General features: G+C 42.9%; 1 protein-coding gene across 1 annotated transcript; it reads left to right on the top strand.

Moving 5' to 3' along the window:
* Window positions 1-1,736: 1,736 nt before the first annotated feature.
* Window positions 1,737-18,211, top strand: LOC108934025 (myosin-7-like). Its single transcript, XM_018751493.2, has 37 exons — window positions 1,737-1,937; window positions 2,417-2,560; window positions 2,647-2,803; window positions 2,891-2,918; window positions 3,231-3,336; window positions 5,255-5,347; window positions 5,431-5,494; window positions 5,597-5,695; window positions 5,797-5,900; window positions 6,060-6,198; window positions 6,385-6,503; window positions 6,616-6,765; window positions 6,931-7,101; window positions 7,287-7,596; window positions 7,771-7,847; window positions 7,960-8,165; window positions 8,778-8,901; window positions 8,985-9,121; window positions 9,227-9,482; window positions 9,578-9,820; window positions 9,909-10,085; window positions 10,225-10,370; window positions 10,464-10,554; window positions 10,685-11,074; window positions 11,262-11,388; window positions 11,466-11,584; window positions 11,679-11,875; window positions 12,369-12,552; window positions 12,637-12,802; window positions 12,895-13,019; window positions 13,792-14,100; window positions 14,844-15,047; window positions 15,133-15,429; window positions 15,554-15,658; window positions 16,849-16,944; window positions 17,472-17,606; window positions 18,166-18,211. The coding sequence occupies exons 1-37, from the start codon at window positions 1,737-1,739 to the stop codon at window positions 18,184-18,186; spliced, it is 5,817 nt and encodes a 1,938-aa protein (XP_018607009.2). The 3' UTR covers window positions 18,187-18,211.
* The last annotated feature ends 1,451 nt before the right edge of the window (window positions 18,212-19,662 follow it).

Below are 19,662 nucleotides of genomic sequence, written 5' to 3'. Positions count from 1 at the left end.
CTTTCTCCTCCGTTTAAATACTGTATCAGGAAGAGCTTCAGTTCCCTAAGTGGCTAATAATAGCTAGTCTTAATAATAGTGTTTTTCACGATAGTAATAAATAGGTATCGTTAGTCTTTGTATATGAAATACGTAGATTTGACACTATATTTTTAACAGACTGTGTTAAATATGATTTCTATATTTTTAACAGGCTGTGATTTTTTTTTCTGTTATTACTGTATATTGGACAGAGTTTTCAGGTACTGCGTCTCTGACATGGATTTCACACTATTTTCTGGTTTCATGTTTTGGACAATAGAAAAGTACTGGGTTTATTCTGAAAAACTAATTGATAAACATCCAGCCAAGCTGTCCTCTTCAATCACAAGAGGTATTAAGAAACATGCACACAATCCTATCTTTGTACACAAGATTAAGGACAAGGAAAGAATGGTATGATAATAATATGATGTGGATAGCGGGGACTGAGAGCAGAGCCCACTTTGGGTAACAACGATAGACAGCTGCCGCCCTCCTTCTGTCACTGCGCTCTCCTCCCGGTGACAGTGACAGTGCTCTGGCCTCGGCCACTGACCCGAGCACTGACTGCAGCGTGTAGAGAGACCTCGATCAAACTGCGCTGCACCGCTTCCTCCGTTTATCGACTGGAGTCTGACCTCAGGAGTAAAACTGCCACCATTAAATGTTACACTACCGACTTTATGGGGGGTGCGGTGGTGCAGTGGGTTGGACCACAGTCCTGCTCTCCAGTGGGTCTGGGGTTCAAGTCCCGCTTGGGGTGCCTTGTGACGGACTGGCGTCCCGTCCTGGGTGTGTCCCCTCCCTCTCCAGCCTTACTCCCTGTGTTGCCGGGTAGGCTCCGGTTTCCCGTGACCCCATATGGGACAAGCGGTTCTGAAAATGTGTGTGTGTGTGTGTGTGTGTGTGTGTGTGTGTGTGTGTGTGTGTGTGTACCGACTTTATTTTCTGGCAGCGTCACAGGATCATTCATGACTGGATGTGAGAAAACGGGTCCGAAGAGTAACGACACAAACGCGGAGGGATATATTCAATATATCGATGCAATTTCTTAACCCTAAATCTCTAGAGACGGAAGGGCGATCACTGAAGGAGTTCCTTTTAAGGGTGAAAGAACAACACTGGGACCAGAAAGACGACGACTCTTTTAAATCTCCATGTGTCGCCATTTATCCTCCTTATGTTTCAGGTGCCATTTGTGACTGTATTATGTAGAAAAAACAGATTGCTCCTCCCAGTTCGTAGCCAAATAGGGCCGTCATAGAATTGCTGCCCAGTTTGGGAGAGCGGACTCCTTTATAAATGCACTCGGCTACTGGAAGCTCAGACACGTCTCGGTAAGTATTCAGGGGCCTCTATTCGGTGCACATTTGAGCAGTAGGACTGTGCCTTTAGAGCAGCTTACTTCCCGTACAATGCAACATCATAGTGCCGTGCGTCAGAACTCAAGTAACACATTAACACATCAGAAATGTCTGAACATTTCTAATGTGCCTTTCTTTCCCTGCAGCCAGAAAGAGCTTCATTCTAACGGTATTATCCTCCCTAGGTAAGTGATGCTTGTTTAAGGAGTATAAACTACTTCACATCACTGTCCTCCTACAATCTGCCTTAGTTTTGATGGTTTTAGAGATTTTCATTAATTCAGAACTGAATGTAGCCGACCGAAATTCTTGACTTAATGAACACCTTCTCTCTGAAGCGGCACATTAGAAATGGGTGACGCAGCCATGGCCGAGTTTGGGCCGGCAGCCCCGTTCCTGAGGAAGTCCGACAAAGAGCGCTTGGAGGCGCAGACGCGCCCCTTCGACATGAAGAAAGAGTGCTTTGTTCCAGACCCCGAAGAGGAGTTTGTCAAGGCTTCAGTTGTCAGTAGAGACGGTGACAAAGTGACCGTTCAAACAGAGAAAGGAAAGGTAAGAATGCTGACATGTTAGAAACTGTCTGTGCAAAAGATGCTACATTATTTATAGAACATTTTTGTGTCTTAAAACAGCTTGTTCTGAAGTTTCATTTAAATGTTAAACACGCAATAAAAACCAACACTTGCCTTACTTTACGAAGGTATCTACATTTATATATTAATTTCCTTAAAACTGGGTGTTTGATACAAATTCAGAAGCCAAACTCCCATTAGCCGCTTGTGTCCATCAGGGTCACGGCAGTGTGGCGCCTACTCTGACACCCCCTGGACAGGACCCCAGTCCATCTGAGGGCAGCTCCCCCACACACATGCACACAACAATGACATTCACATGCATTATGTGAAATTTTTAAAGTCACCAATCCACATGAAACACGTCTTTGGACTGTGGGAGGAAACCAGAGCACCCGGTGGAGAACAGTAATTTAAAAAATAAATATTAAATTCAAGTAAATGCCTATATTCCCGCAGATCATAAATGTGAAGGAGTCGGACGTGCACCCTCAGAACCCCCCCAAGTTCGACAAGATCGAGGACATGGCCATGTTCACCTTCCTGCACGAACCTGCCGTGCTGTTTAACCTCAAAGAGCGTTACGCAGCCTGGATGATCTACGTGGGTATAACACGCAACGATCGACAGACTTATCCACACGCTCGGTGGAAACCGTGTTCTCATGGTCCACGTTCACCTTCTCACAGACCTACTCAGGGCTCTTCTGTGTCACCGTCAACCCCTACAAGTGGTTACCGGTGTACGACCCTGCTGTGGTGACCGCTTACAGAGGAAAGAAGAGGAGTGAAGCTCCTCCTCACATCTTCTCCATCTCGGACAACGCCTACCAGTACATGTTGTCAGGTAAAAGCTGTCTATTTGCCATACTGTACCGTTCATAAAAATCCAGCCATTTATTTCTTACACATTTTTTCTCTCTCCAACTGACAGACAGAGAAAATCAGTCCATCCTCATTACGTAAGTTGAACAGTTTACAGCTGAAGCATTAAATAACTGATCTCATTAGCAAACAGCTGACCTGTCATCTATCATATATTTTTCAGCCCTCAATGTCCTCAAATTTAAGAAGTCGCTAATTAATTTGTGTGTGTGTGTGTTTTGCTTGTCTCCTTCTACTCGCCTGTTTTACAATAAGCCATAACAGTAGCGTCTGTTAATTTATTTTTTATAAATGCAAAATTTGAGACAGAGCAACATGTTATGAATGAAATATTAATAGAGAAGATCATTTTGGACTTTATAGTTACATCAGCGTGTTTCTGTCGACAGCGGAGAATCCGGTGCTGGGAAGACTGTGAACACCAAGAGGGTCATTCAGTACTTTGCCAGCATCGCGGCCGTTTCAGGAAAGAAGGATCCGGCCTCTGAGAAAAAGGTACGTCTCACTTGGCATTTACCTGAACTGAAGCAACGCACTGCACTTACACTTTTCTGATAGCAGTTTCAAATGTGAAGCCATTGTCATGCTGGAAAAGGGAAGCCAGGGAGTTGGAGAGTTGGACCCAGTTGGGCAGGAGAAAACACAGGTCGAAAACAGGCGTGGGTCAGGCGATGAGCAAACAGGGTTTCGTAGGATGAGACGAGAGGGGACAGTGAGGGTCGGATGCCAGGAAATCAAGAACGGAAGGGAATGAGGAACGTGACGCACAGGGGCGTTGCAGTTGCTCGAGATGAGGTTCCGCGAACAGGAGTCGTTTCCTGGTCTCTTTATGCCGTGTCTCCTTGATAAAAGGTAGGCGCGGGTGTCGTGCACATGACAGCCACTTACAATCATTCACCCATTTAAGGTAAATACTGGACTCAGGAAGTGGGTTTGAACCTGAGACCTTTAAGGCCACAAGTGGTAGGTCTAACCACTAAACTACAGGCTACTTCATAACAATATCTGACAAAATTATACTGATGAGCGAACTGTTTCGTGGGGTATGCAGACACTCAGACAGTACTGGATGAAGTCCGTGACCACCGTGGCATACTCGTCCAGATTGGAGGATGAGTTTCTGAACAGAGTCAAAGCAGCCCTGGAGCCTTTCCTCCACTTCCGGTGTCCAGCGCCGCATAGTGCGCGTCACAGGTTCCTCCCGCTTCGGTTTCTGCTTGTAGACCGGGAGCAGTAGGATCGAGGTGTGATCTGACTGCCCGAGGTGTGGATGCAGCAGGGAGGGGTATGTGCCTTTGTGTGAAGTGTAGCAGTGGTCGTGGGTGTTTGAGTCTCTGGTGGGGCAGGCGGTGTGCTGAGGGTACTTTGGGTACACGGTCCTGAAGTCGGCTTGGTTAAAGTCCCAGGCAGAGATAATGAAGAGGCCATCTGGGTGCTTGTTCTCGTACTTAGTGACGACGTGGTACAGAGGTTTGTTTAGAGCGCTGTGTGTGTTCCCTTGGGGTGGGATGTAAACTGCGGCCGTGAGCGCGGCCGAGAATTCCTTGGGCAGGTAGAAAAGTCGGCATTTGTTCAGAAGGTATTTAATGTCTGGAGTGCAGTTCTCTGAAATCACTTCCACATTTGTACACCATGTGTTGTTAATAAGAAAGCATATGCCCCCTCCTCTCTTTTTCCCTGACGAACCAGTCCGATCTGCGCGGTGTTCTGATGGTCCATGGACTGGACCGCATGGTCCGGCGTGCTGGCGGTGAGCCGCGTCTCCGTAAAGCAGAAAACGCAGCAGTTCCATAGGTCTCTTCGGAATTTAAGTCGACCTCTGAGATCATCCAGTTTGCTGTCCAGAGACTGAACGTTGGACAGGAAAATGCTGGGCATCGGAGGTCGTAGCCCGCGGCGTTTCGCTCTCACCTGTACGTCGGCTCTGCGGCCCCGTTTCCGAGCTCGCGTCTTCTGAGTGGTCCCAGGTCAGTGGCGGTCATGATGATGTTCACGGCAGAGCGAAGGTAGCGAGTTCAGCTCTCTAACGCTAAGACTTGCGTCTGATCGCACTGTTTCATGTATTCGCAGAAGTGTTTGGTGGTCATAAGTGATAAGAGAGTAAACTGGCTGGAGGAATAGTGACACAAACAAACAAAATAATATACACTAAACTAACAAGTGTGCGAGGAGAAGCAATCAACACGTTGCCTCGCGCCGGCGCCATGTTTAAAATCACCAAAACAGAGAACACAATGAATACCGCCTTATCTGCAAGTACCTGCTGGAAATAGGTGTAAAAATTGACCTAAAGTCCCAGACTTTCTACTTTAAAAATGCAAAATCATGAAAAAAGCACACAATGAATTAAACCATGAAGTCGACACTCGTTGAAAAGTATACAGAGTGTATATATGCATCTTTTCTTTTTCAGGGGACCCTGGAGGATCAAATCATCCAGGCCAACCCAGCCCTGGAGGCATTTGGTAACGCCAAGACCATCAGAAATGACAACTCGTCAAGATTTGTGAGTGTCTCATTTGGTATATCAATGGCCCAAATATTAATAACACTAAATGGAATTTGAAGAATGATATTGTTTTTCATCAGGGCAAGTTCATCCGCATTCACTTTGCTGCCAATGGAAAATTAGCTTCTGCTGACATTGAGACCTGTAAGAAAATCATTCAGTTTTCTGCATATTTTTCTCTAATATTTGAATTCAGGCAATATCCATGATTCATTCCTAAAACTAATTCCCCATATTCTGTGTCAGATCTGCTAGAGAAGTCTCGCTTGACTTTCCAGCTGAAGGCTGAGAGAGACTATCACATTTTCTACCAGATCCTGTCGCAAAAGAAACCAGATATACTGGGTAAGTAACAAGTTCTCACTATTTTAAGCGCCAAAAAATCATCTGACATTCAGTCCAGTTGACAATACAGAATACCTGACCGATAGTATGTTCTATTTTAGAAATGCTGCTCATCACCAACAACCCCTATGACTACGCCTTCATCTCCCAAGGAGAGACCACCGTTGCGTCGATCAATGACGCTGAAGAACTAATGGCTACCGATGTGAGAAAACCAACAAAACCAAAAACTATTTACAGTTACATTAAAATAAACACAACATAATGAAAACATTTTCTTACTGTTTACAGGGATAAGTGGCTTCTGCATCAACAAAAGTGAACAGCCTTCTTACCACACCAAGATTTTGTTTGTTTCTTGCAGGAAGCCTTCGACGTTCTGGGCTTCACTCAGGAGGAGAAGAACAGCATCTACAAGCTGACTGGTGCCATCATGCACTACGGCAACATGAAGTTCAAGCAGAAGCAGCGTGAGGAGCAAGCAGAAGCTGATGGCACTGAAGGTGAATGTGAAAATTTGGATTGTTGATTGCTCTTAAAAGCAGGGTATGCATCAACTTCAGAATATGGTTGTGTCTATATGGACAGTGTTTAAAAACTTGTATTTAATCAACATCCTCATAAAAACTTGTGATCAACCTAATACTGCATTAGGTCATGCAGTAATGAACTTCTCTTACTTGTGACAGATGCAGACAAAGTTTCCTATCTGCAGGGTCTCAATTCTGCTGATCTTATTAAGGGTCTGTGTCACCCAAGAGTCAAAGTAGGGAATGAGTGGGTCACCAAGGGACAAAATGTCCAGCAGGTGAGTACATTTTCTTCCAATGTTGTAATATTTTACATAGATAATGTTATAAATTGTTGACAATGTGATGTTGAGCAGTGTTTCAAATCATTTCAAGCATTTCTCTTTTCAGGTGTACTACTCTGTCGGTGCTCTATCTAAAGCAGTTTATGAGAAGATGTTCCTCTGGATGGTCTCAAGAATCAACCAGTCCCTGGACACAAAGCAGGCTCGCCAGTACTTCATTGGTGTACTGGATATTGCTGGTTTTGAGATTTTTGAAGTGAGTTCTGCTAAATATTTGATTTTCAAATATAAGTACAATGGCACAGTGAGTAGTGCTGCTCTCTTGGTGCCTGAGTGGTGCGAGAGGTCGTGAGTTCACCGGTATACAGATGAGTGAATTGCTGTAAGTAGTGTATCGTATAATAGATGAACTATCTTGCAGTTCAACACCTTCGAACAGCTCTGCATCAACTTCACTAATGAGAAGCTGCAGCAGTTCTTCAACCACCACATGTTTGTACTGGAGCAGGAAGAGTACAAGAAAGAAGGCATTGAGTGGGAGTTCATCGACTTCGGCATGGACCTGCAAGCTTGTATAGATCTCATTGAGAAGGTGAGCCGAAGAGCACAAGACAATGTTCAGAATCAACTGATTTTTGTTAACGTAACATAAGCCTCTGCTCTAAATGCCTCCTAGTGACATTTCAGTGCTTGGAGTTAAGTCTGACTCTACACAAAGTCAGACTCTACACTTTAATGTAACCCTTGAATTTATACCTTTACTTCCTTTAACTTCAGCCCATGGGAATCATGTCCATCCTTGAAGAGGAGTGCATGTTCCCCAAGGCCAGTGACGCCACTTTTAAAGCAAAGCTGTATGACAACCATCTGGGAAAATCTAGCAACTTTCAGAAACCCAGGATTGTTAAAGGGAAACCAGAGGCCCACTTTGCCCTGATCCACTATGCTGGCATTGTTGACTACAACATCGCTAACTGGCTGGTCAAGAACAAGGACCCCCTGAATGAAACTGTGGTTGGATTATATCAGAAATCATCTCTCAGATTGCTGGCAAACCTTTTTGCAAACTATTCTGGAGCTGACTCAGGTAACGGATATGCATGTTTAATTTCTAAAAACGATATTTGAAGCTGTGGAATGTAAATGACAATTAAGTGGATAACATGGACTATGAAATAATATTAGAAATTACATTTCGCACTAAATCATTTAAAAAATACTCTTCCCTTTTCCCAATGGGTTGTTTCATGAACAACAACAGAACAGGGAGGTGGAAAAGGAGGAAAAGGTGGCAAGAAAAAAGGTTCATCTTTTCAGACTGTATCTGCTCTACACAGAGTAAGTTTTGTGAATAAGAGAATCTCAAAAATGTTCACAAACTGAATGCTTGCTTGAAATGACATACACTTTTTTTCATCTACACAATTTTCAAATTCAATCCTTTTGCCAGGAAAACCTCAATAAGCTGATGACAAACCTGAGGTCAACCCACCCCCACTTTGTGCGCTGCATCATCCCCAATGAGACCAAGACTCCTGGGGCCATTGAGAACCCTCTGGTCATGCACCAGCTGCGCTGTAATGGTGTGCTGGAAGGCATCAGGATCTGCAGAAAGGGCTTCCCCAACAGGATCCTCTATGGGGATTTCAAACAGAGGTAGATACTATGAAGTTGCTATGAGGTTTGAGCTCACTAGAAGCAAAGACAGAAATGCACGACTTACATTTACATTTACATTTATTCACTTAGCAGACGCTTTTGTCCAAAGCGACTTAGAACGGATACTATGTAGTGTTACTAGCCCACACACCTTACTCACCAAGGTGACTACACTGCTAGATACACTACTTACAAGGGGTTACAAGGACTTTCCTCACAAGTACATTTCACAGGATGCACTTACTGTACATTATTACTGTATCACCCCCCCCCCAATGCTTTTCACCATCACTGTCCATGTCTGAATGCTCTCTTGAAAAAAGATATAACTGGCAGTACGGGGACAGTTCCCTACAACATGTGCACCTTGCTTAGATAACTCCCAGCCCTGCTTCCATGCATTGACATCACTGTGACCAGTTTGCAGCAATGGACACACATTGCAGCAAAACACAAGTTCAAAGGAGGTGTAAAAATGCTTTGTGCATCTATTAAGCACAGGCCTACTGTTTTTAACAGTTTGAATTATTATTGCTCATGTATTTAGATTAATGAGTAGCTTACAGAGATCATTATGCAAGGTTCCTAATTATATAATATTATATTTAGATACCGCATCCTTAACCCCGCAGCCATCCCAGAGGGACAGTTCATAGATAGCAAAAAGGGAGCTGAGAAACTGCTGGCTTCTCTAGAAATTGATCAACAGCAGTATAGGTTTGGACATACCAAGGTAAACAAGCTTACCTTTTATATATGTTTTACTGCTCTTTCCGTGGATATAAAGATCAATGAGTATCACTATTTGCTTTTCAGGTGTTCTTCAAAGCTGGTCTACTGGGTCAACTGGAAGAGATGAGAGACGATCGCTTGTCTCTCATTATGACAAGACTCCAGGCTAGATCACGTGGACTTCTTTCAAGACTTGAATTCCAGAAGATTGTTGAGCGAAGGTAACAATACCACTGTTTACAAAAGCAAATACATTACTGCATATATGAACCCCAGCAAATAAATGACTGCTACACTTTATGAACCCCATTTGCATGAAATTACAGGGATGCCTTACTTGTCATCCAATGGAATGTCCGAGCGTTCATGGGTGTAAAGAACTGGCCCTGGATGAAGCTCTACTTTAAAATCAAACCCTTACTGAGGTCTGCTGCAGCCGAAAAGGAGCTAGCCAACATGAAAGAGGAGTTCCAAAAGCTGAAAGATGCCTATGCAAAGTTAGACACCCGTAGGAAAGAACTAGAAGAGAAAATGGTCTCTCTAGTTCAAGAGAAGAATGACTTACAGTTACAAGTTCAAGCTGTAAGATTTTACTTCGTGCAAGATTACATGCATAATATGCTTTGTGTATAATTATACATGGCTGAAGAGTGACATGGGTTAATACCTTTTGGCAGGAACAAGATAATCTTTCAGATGCAGAAGAGAGATGTGAAGGACTGATCAAAAGTAAGATCAATATGGAGGCAAAAATTAAAGAACTGATAGAGAGGCTGGAGGATGAAGAAGAGATGAATGCAGAGCTGACTGCTAAAAAGAGGAAGCTGGAGGATGAGTGTTCTGAGCTGAAGAAGGACATTGATGATCTAGAGCTGACTCTGGCGAAGGTGGAGAAGGAGAAACATGCCACTGAGAACAAGGTCAGCAGTCACTTTTCTTTGTATTTCTTAAGCCTATTAAGTCTGGAATTGTTTGAAAAGACAGTGATGTCATATTCTGTGCACACAGGTAAAGAACTTGACTGAAGAAATGTCATCTCTGGATGAGATAATTGCAAGGCTGGCTAAGGAGAAGAAGGCTCTGCAGGAAGCTCACCAGCAAACCCTGGATGACCTGCAGAGTGAGGAGGACAAAGTGAACACACTGACCAAGGCCAAAGCCAAACTGGAGCAACAAGTTGATGATGTGAGTTTTGTCAATGATGTAGACAAGCAACACTTTGATATTCAAATCTGTCATCTGGTTCTTATCTCCAGAAACACGTCAAAATAGTCGCTGAAAACTATATATAACCACAACTACTGTATTTCATGGTAACTTTCAGCTGGAAGGCTCCCTAGATCAAGAAAAGAAGGTACGAATGGATCTTGAGAGAGCCAAGAGGAAACTAGAGGGAGACTTGAAGTTGTCCCAGGAAAACACAATGGACCTGGAGAATGAGAAGCAACAGCTGGAAGAAAGACTGAAGAAGTAAATCATGTAATATTTTTCTTTGCCAAAATGTTATCACACAGGGTAACTGGATAACATTACATATTATTGGTTTTCTGAACATTCTTACAGGAAAGACTTTGAAATCAGTCATCTCAACAGCAAGATTGAAGATGAACAGGCAGCAGATGCTCAGTATCAGAAGAAAATGAAGGAGCTGCAGGTCATTTTTACTTGATTTCATAATGCTGGCCATTTTTAATTATGTAATGCAGGTAACTGTTACTTGACAAATAATGTAGACTAAGCTACTTTTAAACGTTATCACAGTTTTATAAATTTTCTTTTGTTAGGCCCGAATTGAGGAGCTGGAGGAGGAGCTGGAGGCTGAAAGAGCTGCTCATGCCAAGGTGGAGAAGCAGAGGGCAGACTTGTCCAGAGAGCTGGAGGAGATCAGCGAGAGGCTGGAGGAGGCTGGTGGGGCCACAGCTGCCCAGATTGAGATGAACAAGAAGAGGGAGGCAGAGTTCCTGAAGCTGCGTAGAGACCTCGAAGAGGCGACACTGCAGCATGAAGCTACAGCTGCCACACTGAGGAAGAAACATGCTGACAGTGTGGCTGATCTGGGGGAGCAGATCGACAACCTGCAGAGAGTGAAGCAGAAGCTGGAGAAGGAGAAGAGCGAGCTGCGACTGGAGCTAGACGATGTCGTCTCCAACACGGAGCAAATGGCCAAAGCTAAGGTAAAGTTAACCAAAAACAATGTATCATGTGTAGGACTTCATCTGGGCAAGTACAAAGCATAACATTTACTTCTGCATAATATACTAAAGAACAATTCCATACTTGTCCATTTAAAAACAAAATTCAACTTTCCATTAACAATTAATTTTATTAAAATAATAGTGTGACAATCTGAAATCATTGCAGATTAATTTAGAAAAAATGTGTCGAACTCTGGAGGACCAGATGAGTGAATACAGAACCAAAGCTGAGGAAAGCCAACGTAGCATCAATGACTTCACTACGCAGAAAGCAAAGCTTCAAACTGAGAATGGTAAGCTTTGCTATATATCAGAAGAGAGAAAATTCTACAAAAAAACAGAACGATGTGAAATATTTTTCCCAATATAGGGGAACTTACCAGACAACTAGAGGAGAAGGAAGCTCTAGTATCTCAGCTTACCAGAGGTAAACTGTCCTATACTCAGCTTACTGAGGACCTCAAAAGACAACTAGAAGAAGAAGTCAAGGTATTTCAAAGGATCTCCTCTAATCACTCCTACCACGACATTTAAATGACATCCTCTAACCATTCGTTGGTGCCTGTTTTCTGGTTCTTTGAAGGCCAAGAATGCCCTAGCCCATGCAGTGCAGTCTGCTCGCCATGACTGTGATCTGCTGAGGGAGCAGTATGAGGAGGAGCTGGAGGCCAAGGCTGAGCTGCAGCGTAGTCTCTCCAAGGCCAACTCTGAGGTGGCTCAGTGGAGAACCAAGTATGAGACTGATGCCATCCAGAGGACTGAGGAGCTGGAGGATGCAAAGTAAGTTCTTACAGTAATGTCTGATGATTAGTAATGAGATTTGCAGAGGTTTGAACTGCTGTCAGCTTCAGCTACTGTATGTTCACGCCTTCTTGTCACCAACTTGACTGCATGATATTTTCAGTCAAATATAGCAATACCTTTATAAATACAGAAAAGTAGAGGACAACTTAAATTTACATTTTGGAGAGAAAATACACACACACACACACACTTTCTGAACTGCTTGTCCCATACGGGGTCGCGGGGAGCCGGAGCATAACCCGGCAACACAGGGCGCAAGGCTGGAGGGGCAGGAGACACACCCAGGACACCAGTCTGTTGCAAGGTACCCCAAGTGGGACTTGAACCCCAGGCCCACCAGAGAGCAGGACCTGGTCCAACCCACTGCGCCACCATGCCCCTCCGGAGAGAAAATACTTGTTCCATATTACAGTGCTGTCAGTACACTGAAAATTATGTTGTCAAAAGTTCAAGTTTGATTTCCATCCAGGAAAAAACTGGCTCAGCGATTGCAGGATGCAGAAGAGGCTGTGGAAGCTGTAAACGCTAAGTGTTCATCCCTGGAGAAGACAAAACACAGACTGCAGAATGAGATTGAAGACCTCATGGTCGATGTTGAGAGATCTAATGCAGCTGCTGCCGCTCTGGACAAGAAGCAAAGAAACTTTGACAAAGTAATAAAAAAATCAGTTTAATTTCTGATATACTGTACCTGCTGATCCCACATTCCAAATGATATATGTACTTCATACAATCAGGTCCTGGCTGAGTGGAAGCAGAAGTATGAAGAGTCACAGAGTGAGCTGGAGAGCTCCCAGAAGGAGGCCAGGTCTCTCAGCACTGAACTCTTCAAGCTGAAGAATTGCTATGAGGAATGTCTGGATCATCTGGAGACGATAAAGAGAGAGAACAAGAACCTTCAAGGTCAGAAGTCAATGTCAATATGAACTTGATTCCAATCATTTTCTCTCCATAAAATAATAAAGTATACAAATTCATTGTCTCTTGAACACAAGAGGAAATATCAGATCTGACTGAGCAACTTGGTGAGAGTGGGAAGAGCATCCATGAGCTTGAGAAAATAAGGAAGCAACTGGAACAGGAAAAAAGTGATATTCAGTCGGCTCTTGAAGAAGCAGAAGTAAGGAGCTGTATTGCTGACTTAATATGTCTTCTTGTAGCTGGATACCTAAACTGCATTTTAACAAACTAATTTTACAGTATCACGTACGTTGCTTAATTTTCAGCCAACAAAATCGTTGTAATAAGATTCAAGATTCAAGATTTTATTTGTCACATACACAGTTATATACACATACAACCTGTAGTGGAATGTTAATCTAGTCAGCTCTGTAGACTGTGCAAACAAGACAATACATTTGAAAGAGAAATATATTTTGAAATAGACAAGAGAATATAATTAAAGTTAGAATACAAAAAGAAAATATACAGGGAACTGAATTAAAGCTAAAATGTAAAAAACTAAAATTAAGATTTAGAGAACAAAAAATGTGCAAGGTACTGAATGTGCATTAATAAAGTGCGATGTGCAGCACTGATGAATAATACTATACCACCAGAGTCCTTAAAGTGCAGGATATGTCCATGTTGAGGAGTCTGATGGCCTGAGGAAAGAAGCTCCTCTTGAGCCTCTCAGTTCTGGCCATCAGACTACAGTAGCATCTGCCAGATTGCAGCAGGCAGAAAAGTGAATTAGCAGGATGGGTGGGGTCTTTAAGAATCTTATGAGCCCTCACTCTGCATTGCCTGGTGTAGATGTCATGCAGTGCGGGGAGAGCAGTCCCGGAGATGTTCTCAGCTAAGTGCACCACTCTGCAGGGCTTTGCAGTCTTGGGCTGAGCAGTAAGATGTTTTGTATTGAGTTTGTTAAAATACCTATCTCCTTTCAAAAGGCTACTTTAGAGCATGAAGAGGGTAAGATCCTGAGAGCCCAGCTGGAGTTCAATCAGGTAAAAGCTGATATTGAGCGCAAGCTGGCTGAGAAGGATGAGGAGATGGAGCAGGCAAAGAGGAACCACCAGAGGGTCGTAGATACTCTACAGAGCTCTTTGGAGGCAGAGACTCGCAGCAGGAATGAAGCTCTGCGGCTGAAGAAGAAGATGGAGGGAGACCTCAATGAGATGGAGATCCAGCTCAGCCAGGCCAACAGGCAGGCATCTGAGGCACAGAAACAACTGAAGGTTATCCATGCTAGTCTGAAGGTAACTTTAATAGTAACAAGAACAATAAACAATAATAATAATAATTTCACAATAAATTCAGTAATAAATTTCTAAAGAGAAGTGAAGGAATAAATCATGTACTATGAGCTCTAGTTCAAACATAACACAACATTGCTCTGTTGCAGTGATGTGTAAAATTTTATCCAATGATTGCTTCCCAAAGCACCACAATTTCAGACATAGTGTAGTCAATTTGTTCTATGAAATCACCCTACTAAGTGAATTCCTGTTGATAAATACTAAAATTACCATGAAGGAAAAATGATTAGTTCGATTAGAGGTATCCATGCTACCTGCTGTGCCATTGTGTGTCTCCAAGAAGTAAATATCCACCTATATTTAAAATATGAATGACACAAAAAACACAGACATTAAGAGACACAATTACATTTGATTTGTTTCCATGAAAAAATCACACTGTTATTAATTTATGGTAATATTAACTTCTGAATTAATTACATCTATTTTAATGGGACATTATGTAACATTCTAGAACAATAATGGGTGTCAATTTTGTGGTTCTGGAACACATTAAAATTTTACCTTTGATACTAATGGTAATTAAATTTTTTATTTATGAAAATTAATGAGAGAAAGGGTTTTTTCAGAAAGAAATTGCCAATGAGAGAAGGTGGAAGAATGTATTAAGTTTTATGAACAATTGTAAATAAATTTGCATATAGATGAATTAAAATGCTTGCCTGATCACAAACATTCCTCAGGACGCCCAGATGCAGCTGGATGACTGCCTCCATGCCAATGATGCTCTGAAGGAGAACATTGCGATTGTAGAGAGACGCAACAATCTCCTGCAGGCAGAGCTGGAGGAGCTCAGGTCCATGGTGGAGCAGACAGAGAGAGGACGTAAACTGGCTGAACAAGAGCTGCTGGACGTCAACGAGAGGGTGCAGCTACTGCACTCACAGGTAAGGCAGAGGTTCCATTGTTCCATTTGATGTGATGCCATTTATTTCTACGTTTTTTTAATCCAATTTCTCTGGAACTGTGTAGAACACCAGCCTGCTCAACCAGAAGAAGAAGCTGGAGGCGGATACATCGCAACTTCAGACCGAGGTAGAGGAGGCTTTGCAGGAATGCAGGAACGCCGAGGAAAAAGCCAAGAAGGCCATCACTGATGCTGCCATGATGGCGGAGGAGCTGAAGAAGGAGCAAGACACCAGTGCTCACCTGGAGCGCATGAAGAAAAACATGGAGCAAACCATCAAAGACCTGCAGCACCGTCTCGATGAAGCTGAGCAAATTGCCATAAAGGGAGGCAAGAAGCAGGTGCAGAAGCTAGAAGCCAGAGTGAGTAAAGTATAAAGGGGATTTTCGAGTTCAATGGGGTCATCGAAAAGGAACCCCACTGTAATCTGAGCACTGCCTGTACTAGTGGTATTCAGAGTTTTTTCCCCAACCGGTACTTTCACAGGTAAGAGAGGTGGAAACTGAATTGGAGGCAGAACAGAGAAAGACTGCTGAGGCTGTGAAGGGAATTCGTAAATATGAGAGACGCATTAAGGAGCTCACCTACCAGGTACTGGAACATCTCTTCTGGTTTGAATTTGTTACTTTGCTGATACATGGGCTCCATGTATGTAACGGTTCACATAATTTTAACCCAAAAAAAAGAACCGTTGGATTATCTGATCCCCTCTTTATATTTCAAAACGCTGAAAGGTCTTAGATGTACTCACAGATTAAATTGTACCAATTTCAGATGGGTTTAATTTAGTTAGTTACATTTACTAATCATAGTTTGAATGCAGTCTTTAAATTCAGTGTGACTGCTTTGGTCAAATGGGGGGTGCGGTGGCGCAGTGGGTTGGACCGCAGTCCTGCTCTTCGGTGGGTCTGGGGTTCAAGTCCCGCTTGGGTTGCCTTGCGGCGGACTGGCGTCCCGTCCTGGGTGTGTCCCCTTCCCCCTCCGGCCTTACGCCCTGTGTTGCCGGGTAAGCTCCGGTTCCCCGTGACCCCGTAAGGGACAAGCGGTTCTGAAAATGTGTGTGTGTGTGTGTGTGCTTTGGTCAACATTACCACAGCACTGGGTGGTAATTAGATGCGATTCAAACCTGGGAACAGCTCTAAACAGTCCACTAACTGCTGTCCCCTTTGACAAACAATGACAATGTCACAAACATAGATGGGAGACATAGGGTGAGGTGTGGACCCAATTGCGGGTTCATTTATTTTGAGACTTGACAAGGGAGCAGATAAGAATCGTGGTCATGGACGGGCGTGGGTTTTCCGAGGCGCGAACGTGTTTCTGAGTGACGAGATGAGTATCCAAAATGATCAGACGAAACAGGAGGTCTAAAGCCGAGAAGTCAAAAAACAAGGGACAAAGGACAATGGGACGAAGAGGGATGGGGGTGTACAAGGTGGGCTCCGTGAGATTTTGCAAGCCGGTAAGAAGACACAGCTTCATTTATACCCAGCCAGTCTGATTCGTGGCAGGAGCGGTCGTTTGGCTTGATGCTGTGAGCGTGACAGACAAGGCCAAACGAGCTTACAAATCAATCTTGATGGACATTGGACTGGCTTTGAAGAAATATCTACAAACTTATCTTGTATCAGGGAAATATCACACCGTGAAACTCCATCTTCAAAAATTAAGGTCCTATTTAGCTTTACAGCCAAAAAATTTTAAAAATATCAACATGTTTGTTTCATATAACATAAAACGGTATTTTTAAAGGTGACATTGCAGTAAAATGATTTTTGTAGAGTGAGGAGGATCATAAAAACCTGGTTCGTCTGCAAGACCTGGTGGACAAGCTGCAGCTGAAGGTCAAGTCCTACAAGAGGTCTGCAGAGGAGGCTGTACGTATTCCATTTAATATTCACTTAAAAATATGAAACACTGAAATGGTGCAGCAGGGTTTAAAGTCTGCGGGATTATTGTATTTTTTGTTTTTAAAATATGTGCAGAAAAATTAGCAAAAACAATTTATTTTAATTTGATATCTATTTGATTCTGCCAAACTGTAAACAAGTACAATTAACAGTCTGCCAAACACAGTAACAACTTTATTTCATGGTGTAAGCTTCTGAACTGCTCTCGAGAATAACCTGCAGTATGTAATTTATTACTTGTGAGTTTTATGATGTACCAAGATAAACGGCCTCATATCTTACCTGAAAAAGTAACCAAACATTGCATTCACAGCATCTGCAACTTGTAGGTTACTGTGAAACAACATGATTTATATAAGAAAGAGAAAAAAAAGTTAATAGAAAATATCTACCTCCAATTAAGAAACAGAAATTAGAAAAAAGAAAGCTTACTAAAAGGATTAAAGAAACACTGTCGTGAAGTTTAAATGAGCATTGCTCTATGTGTGTTTCAGGAGGAACAGGCCAACAGTAATCTGGGAAAATTCCGGAAGATACAACATGAGCTGGATGAAGCTGAAGAAAGAGCTGAAATAGCGGAGGGACAGGTCAACAAGCTGCGAGCCAAGACCAGGGACGTAGGCTTGAAGGTTAGTCACCACTTCGGTGGAAATACATCGTATTCCTCCTCTCCCTGGTGGCATACAGCAGCACTCGGAGACGTTGAAGATGGGTGTAGAAATGACTGCGTATAGCACAGTGGTTTGAGTGAAGGTTTCCGGTTCAGATTTCACCTACTGCTGCAGTAACCTTGAGCAAGTTACTTACCCTAAAATGCTACAGGAAAACTACCCAACTGTGTAAATCAGTAAATAGTTGTAAGTACTTTGACATCATAAGTTGTTTTGGAGAAAAGTATCTACTAAACAAATAAATAAATAAATGTAAATGATTAGAAACCCCGTTAGAAATACCGTTTATATACAGCAGACATTTTATGCAGAGAAGGAAGGTTATGAATGTCAGAATATGCACATTAGGAAATCATTCCTAATATTTGCACCCTTCCACCAAATAAGCTTTGACTTGTTGACTCTTATGAACACAGGTATAAATGAAAAGTAGTAATGGCGTCAAATATGTTACCGTCAGAACACTAGTCATCTTATCAACCTGTCTTTGTTTTTTTTAATGGCCCGATTTTCTCAGAAGGGGAAATTTGAAGAATGAAGACCTCAGGCGTACTCACCGGAACACTTCCCTGTTCCCCATTGTTTAGTTTTCCTGTGATGGAATCCTGTAGAATAAAAGCAATATTGAAAAGAAAACCACTTGTCTGTGCACAGATCATGTAAAGGGATGAAGACAACACAGGAAACTGTGACCTGGATGGGCCAGCAAACTTTCCGAAAAAACATGTTGTTTTTCAGGGTGAACACGTTCGGGTAGGAAGCCTTCATCAGCAAACCCATATGTAGCTGGAGAAACGATACACATTTACCTGAAACTTTTCTTCAAAGTGACTTACAGTGTCAGTCTACAATTATTCACCCATTTATACAGCTGGGTGATTTTTACTGAAGTAATTTAGGGTAAGTACCTTGTTCAAGGGTACTACAGCGGTAGGTGAGACACATGACTTTTGGGTCCAAAGCAGCAGCTCTAACCCCTACGCCATCAGCAGCTCCTACAGTTCCCTCCCTGCATACATACAGTTACACCCTCCATACATACATTTCAAAGACCACTGAATGGAAATGACATCATACTGAATGGACCAACGATATGATAGTGGCACAGGGATGGAGAAAATGCAACTTAAATAAAAATACACCATCAAACTCATAAGAGGTTTTGGAAAAACATAACAATATTGAACAATTAAGTAGACTCACATAATACTGATAGAAAGAAACCAGAAAAATAAGGAAAATAACAAGAGCTACACAGATATGAAAATGGGCAGCAGGTAACTGATATAAATAATAATGAAATAAAAGCCTCAGTGCTCTTGTGCAGCTCAAAGAGCTACACTTTCAGCAATGTCTGAAGTCCACAGAGCAAGTGGAGGTTGTCTAGTGGAACGTGGAACAAAACGATGTCCCCTGCACCTGTCACTCCTCACCTGTGGGACACATGGAGCCCCCCGTCCACCTTCGTACAGGACACAGTGAATGAGTCCTGCACATCCTTAGTAGTGAGTGACACATGGGAGTCTCCTTTCCAGCAACGACTCTGGTTTGCATATAGGTGAGCATCGAGGAAAGGGAAAAAACAAACAAAAAAAAATAATTAAAATAAAAATGAGCAAGTCTGTACAATAAACACAGCTGTAACACTTTCAGTACTGTACAGTCATCAATACAGTGACTTGTTCACACATCTGCATCTTGGATAAACTGTCAAGGTAAGAGGATGAGTTCAGGCAACATTTCATTGCGCTTAAGGAACATTAAAGTCCTTCAAAGCTTTGTCACACTGAAGCAAGTATGTGCAGCAGGACAAATGTGTCGGAACAGGTCCTTACCTAGGCACACACCTCGCATCCCTCCACAAATTCTTGCACGTCCTGTCTAAGAGAGGGCCACCAGTACCTCTTTTCTAGCAGAGAGAAGGTCCGTCGACATCCTGTGTGACTGGTTACTGGGGTATCAAGCACCCAGTGGAGCAGCTGGGGATGCATCCTGGCTGGGACATATTCATTGC

The sequence above is a fragment of the Scleropages formosus genome, chromosome 7 (genome assembly GCF_900964775.1).
Source record: "Scleropages formosus chromosome 7, fSclFor1.1, whole genome shotgun sequence".
Lineage (NCBI taxonomy): Eukaryota > Metazoa > Chordata > Actinopteri > Osteoglossiformes > Osteoglossidae > Scleropages > Scleropages formosus.
Note: the sequence above shows the minus strand (reverse complement) of the source record. Positions and strands in the feature narration are given on the sequence as shown.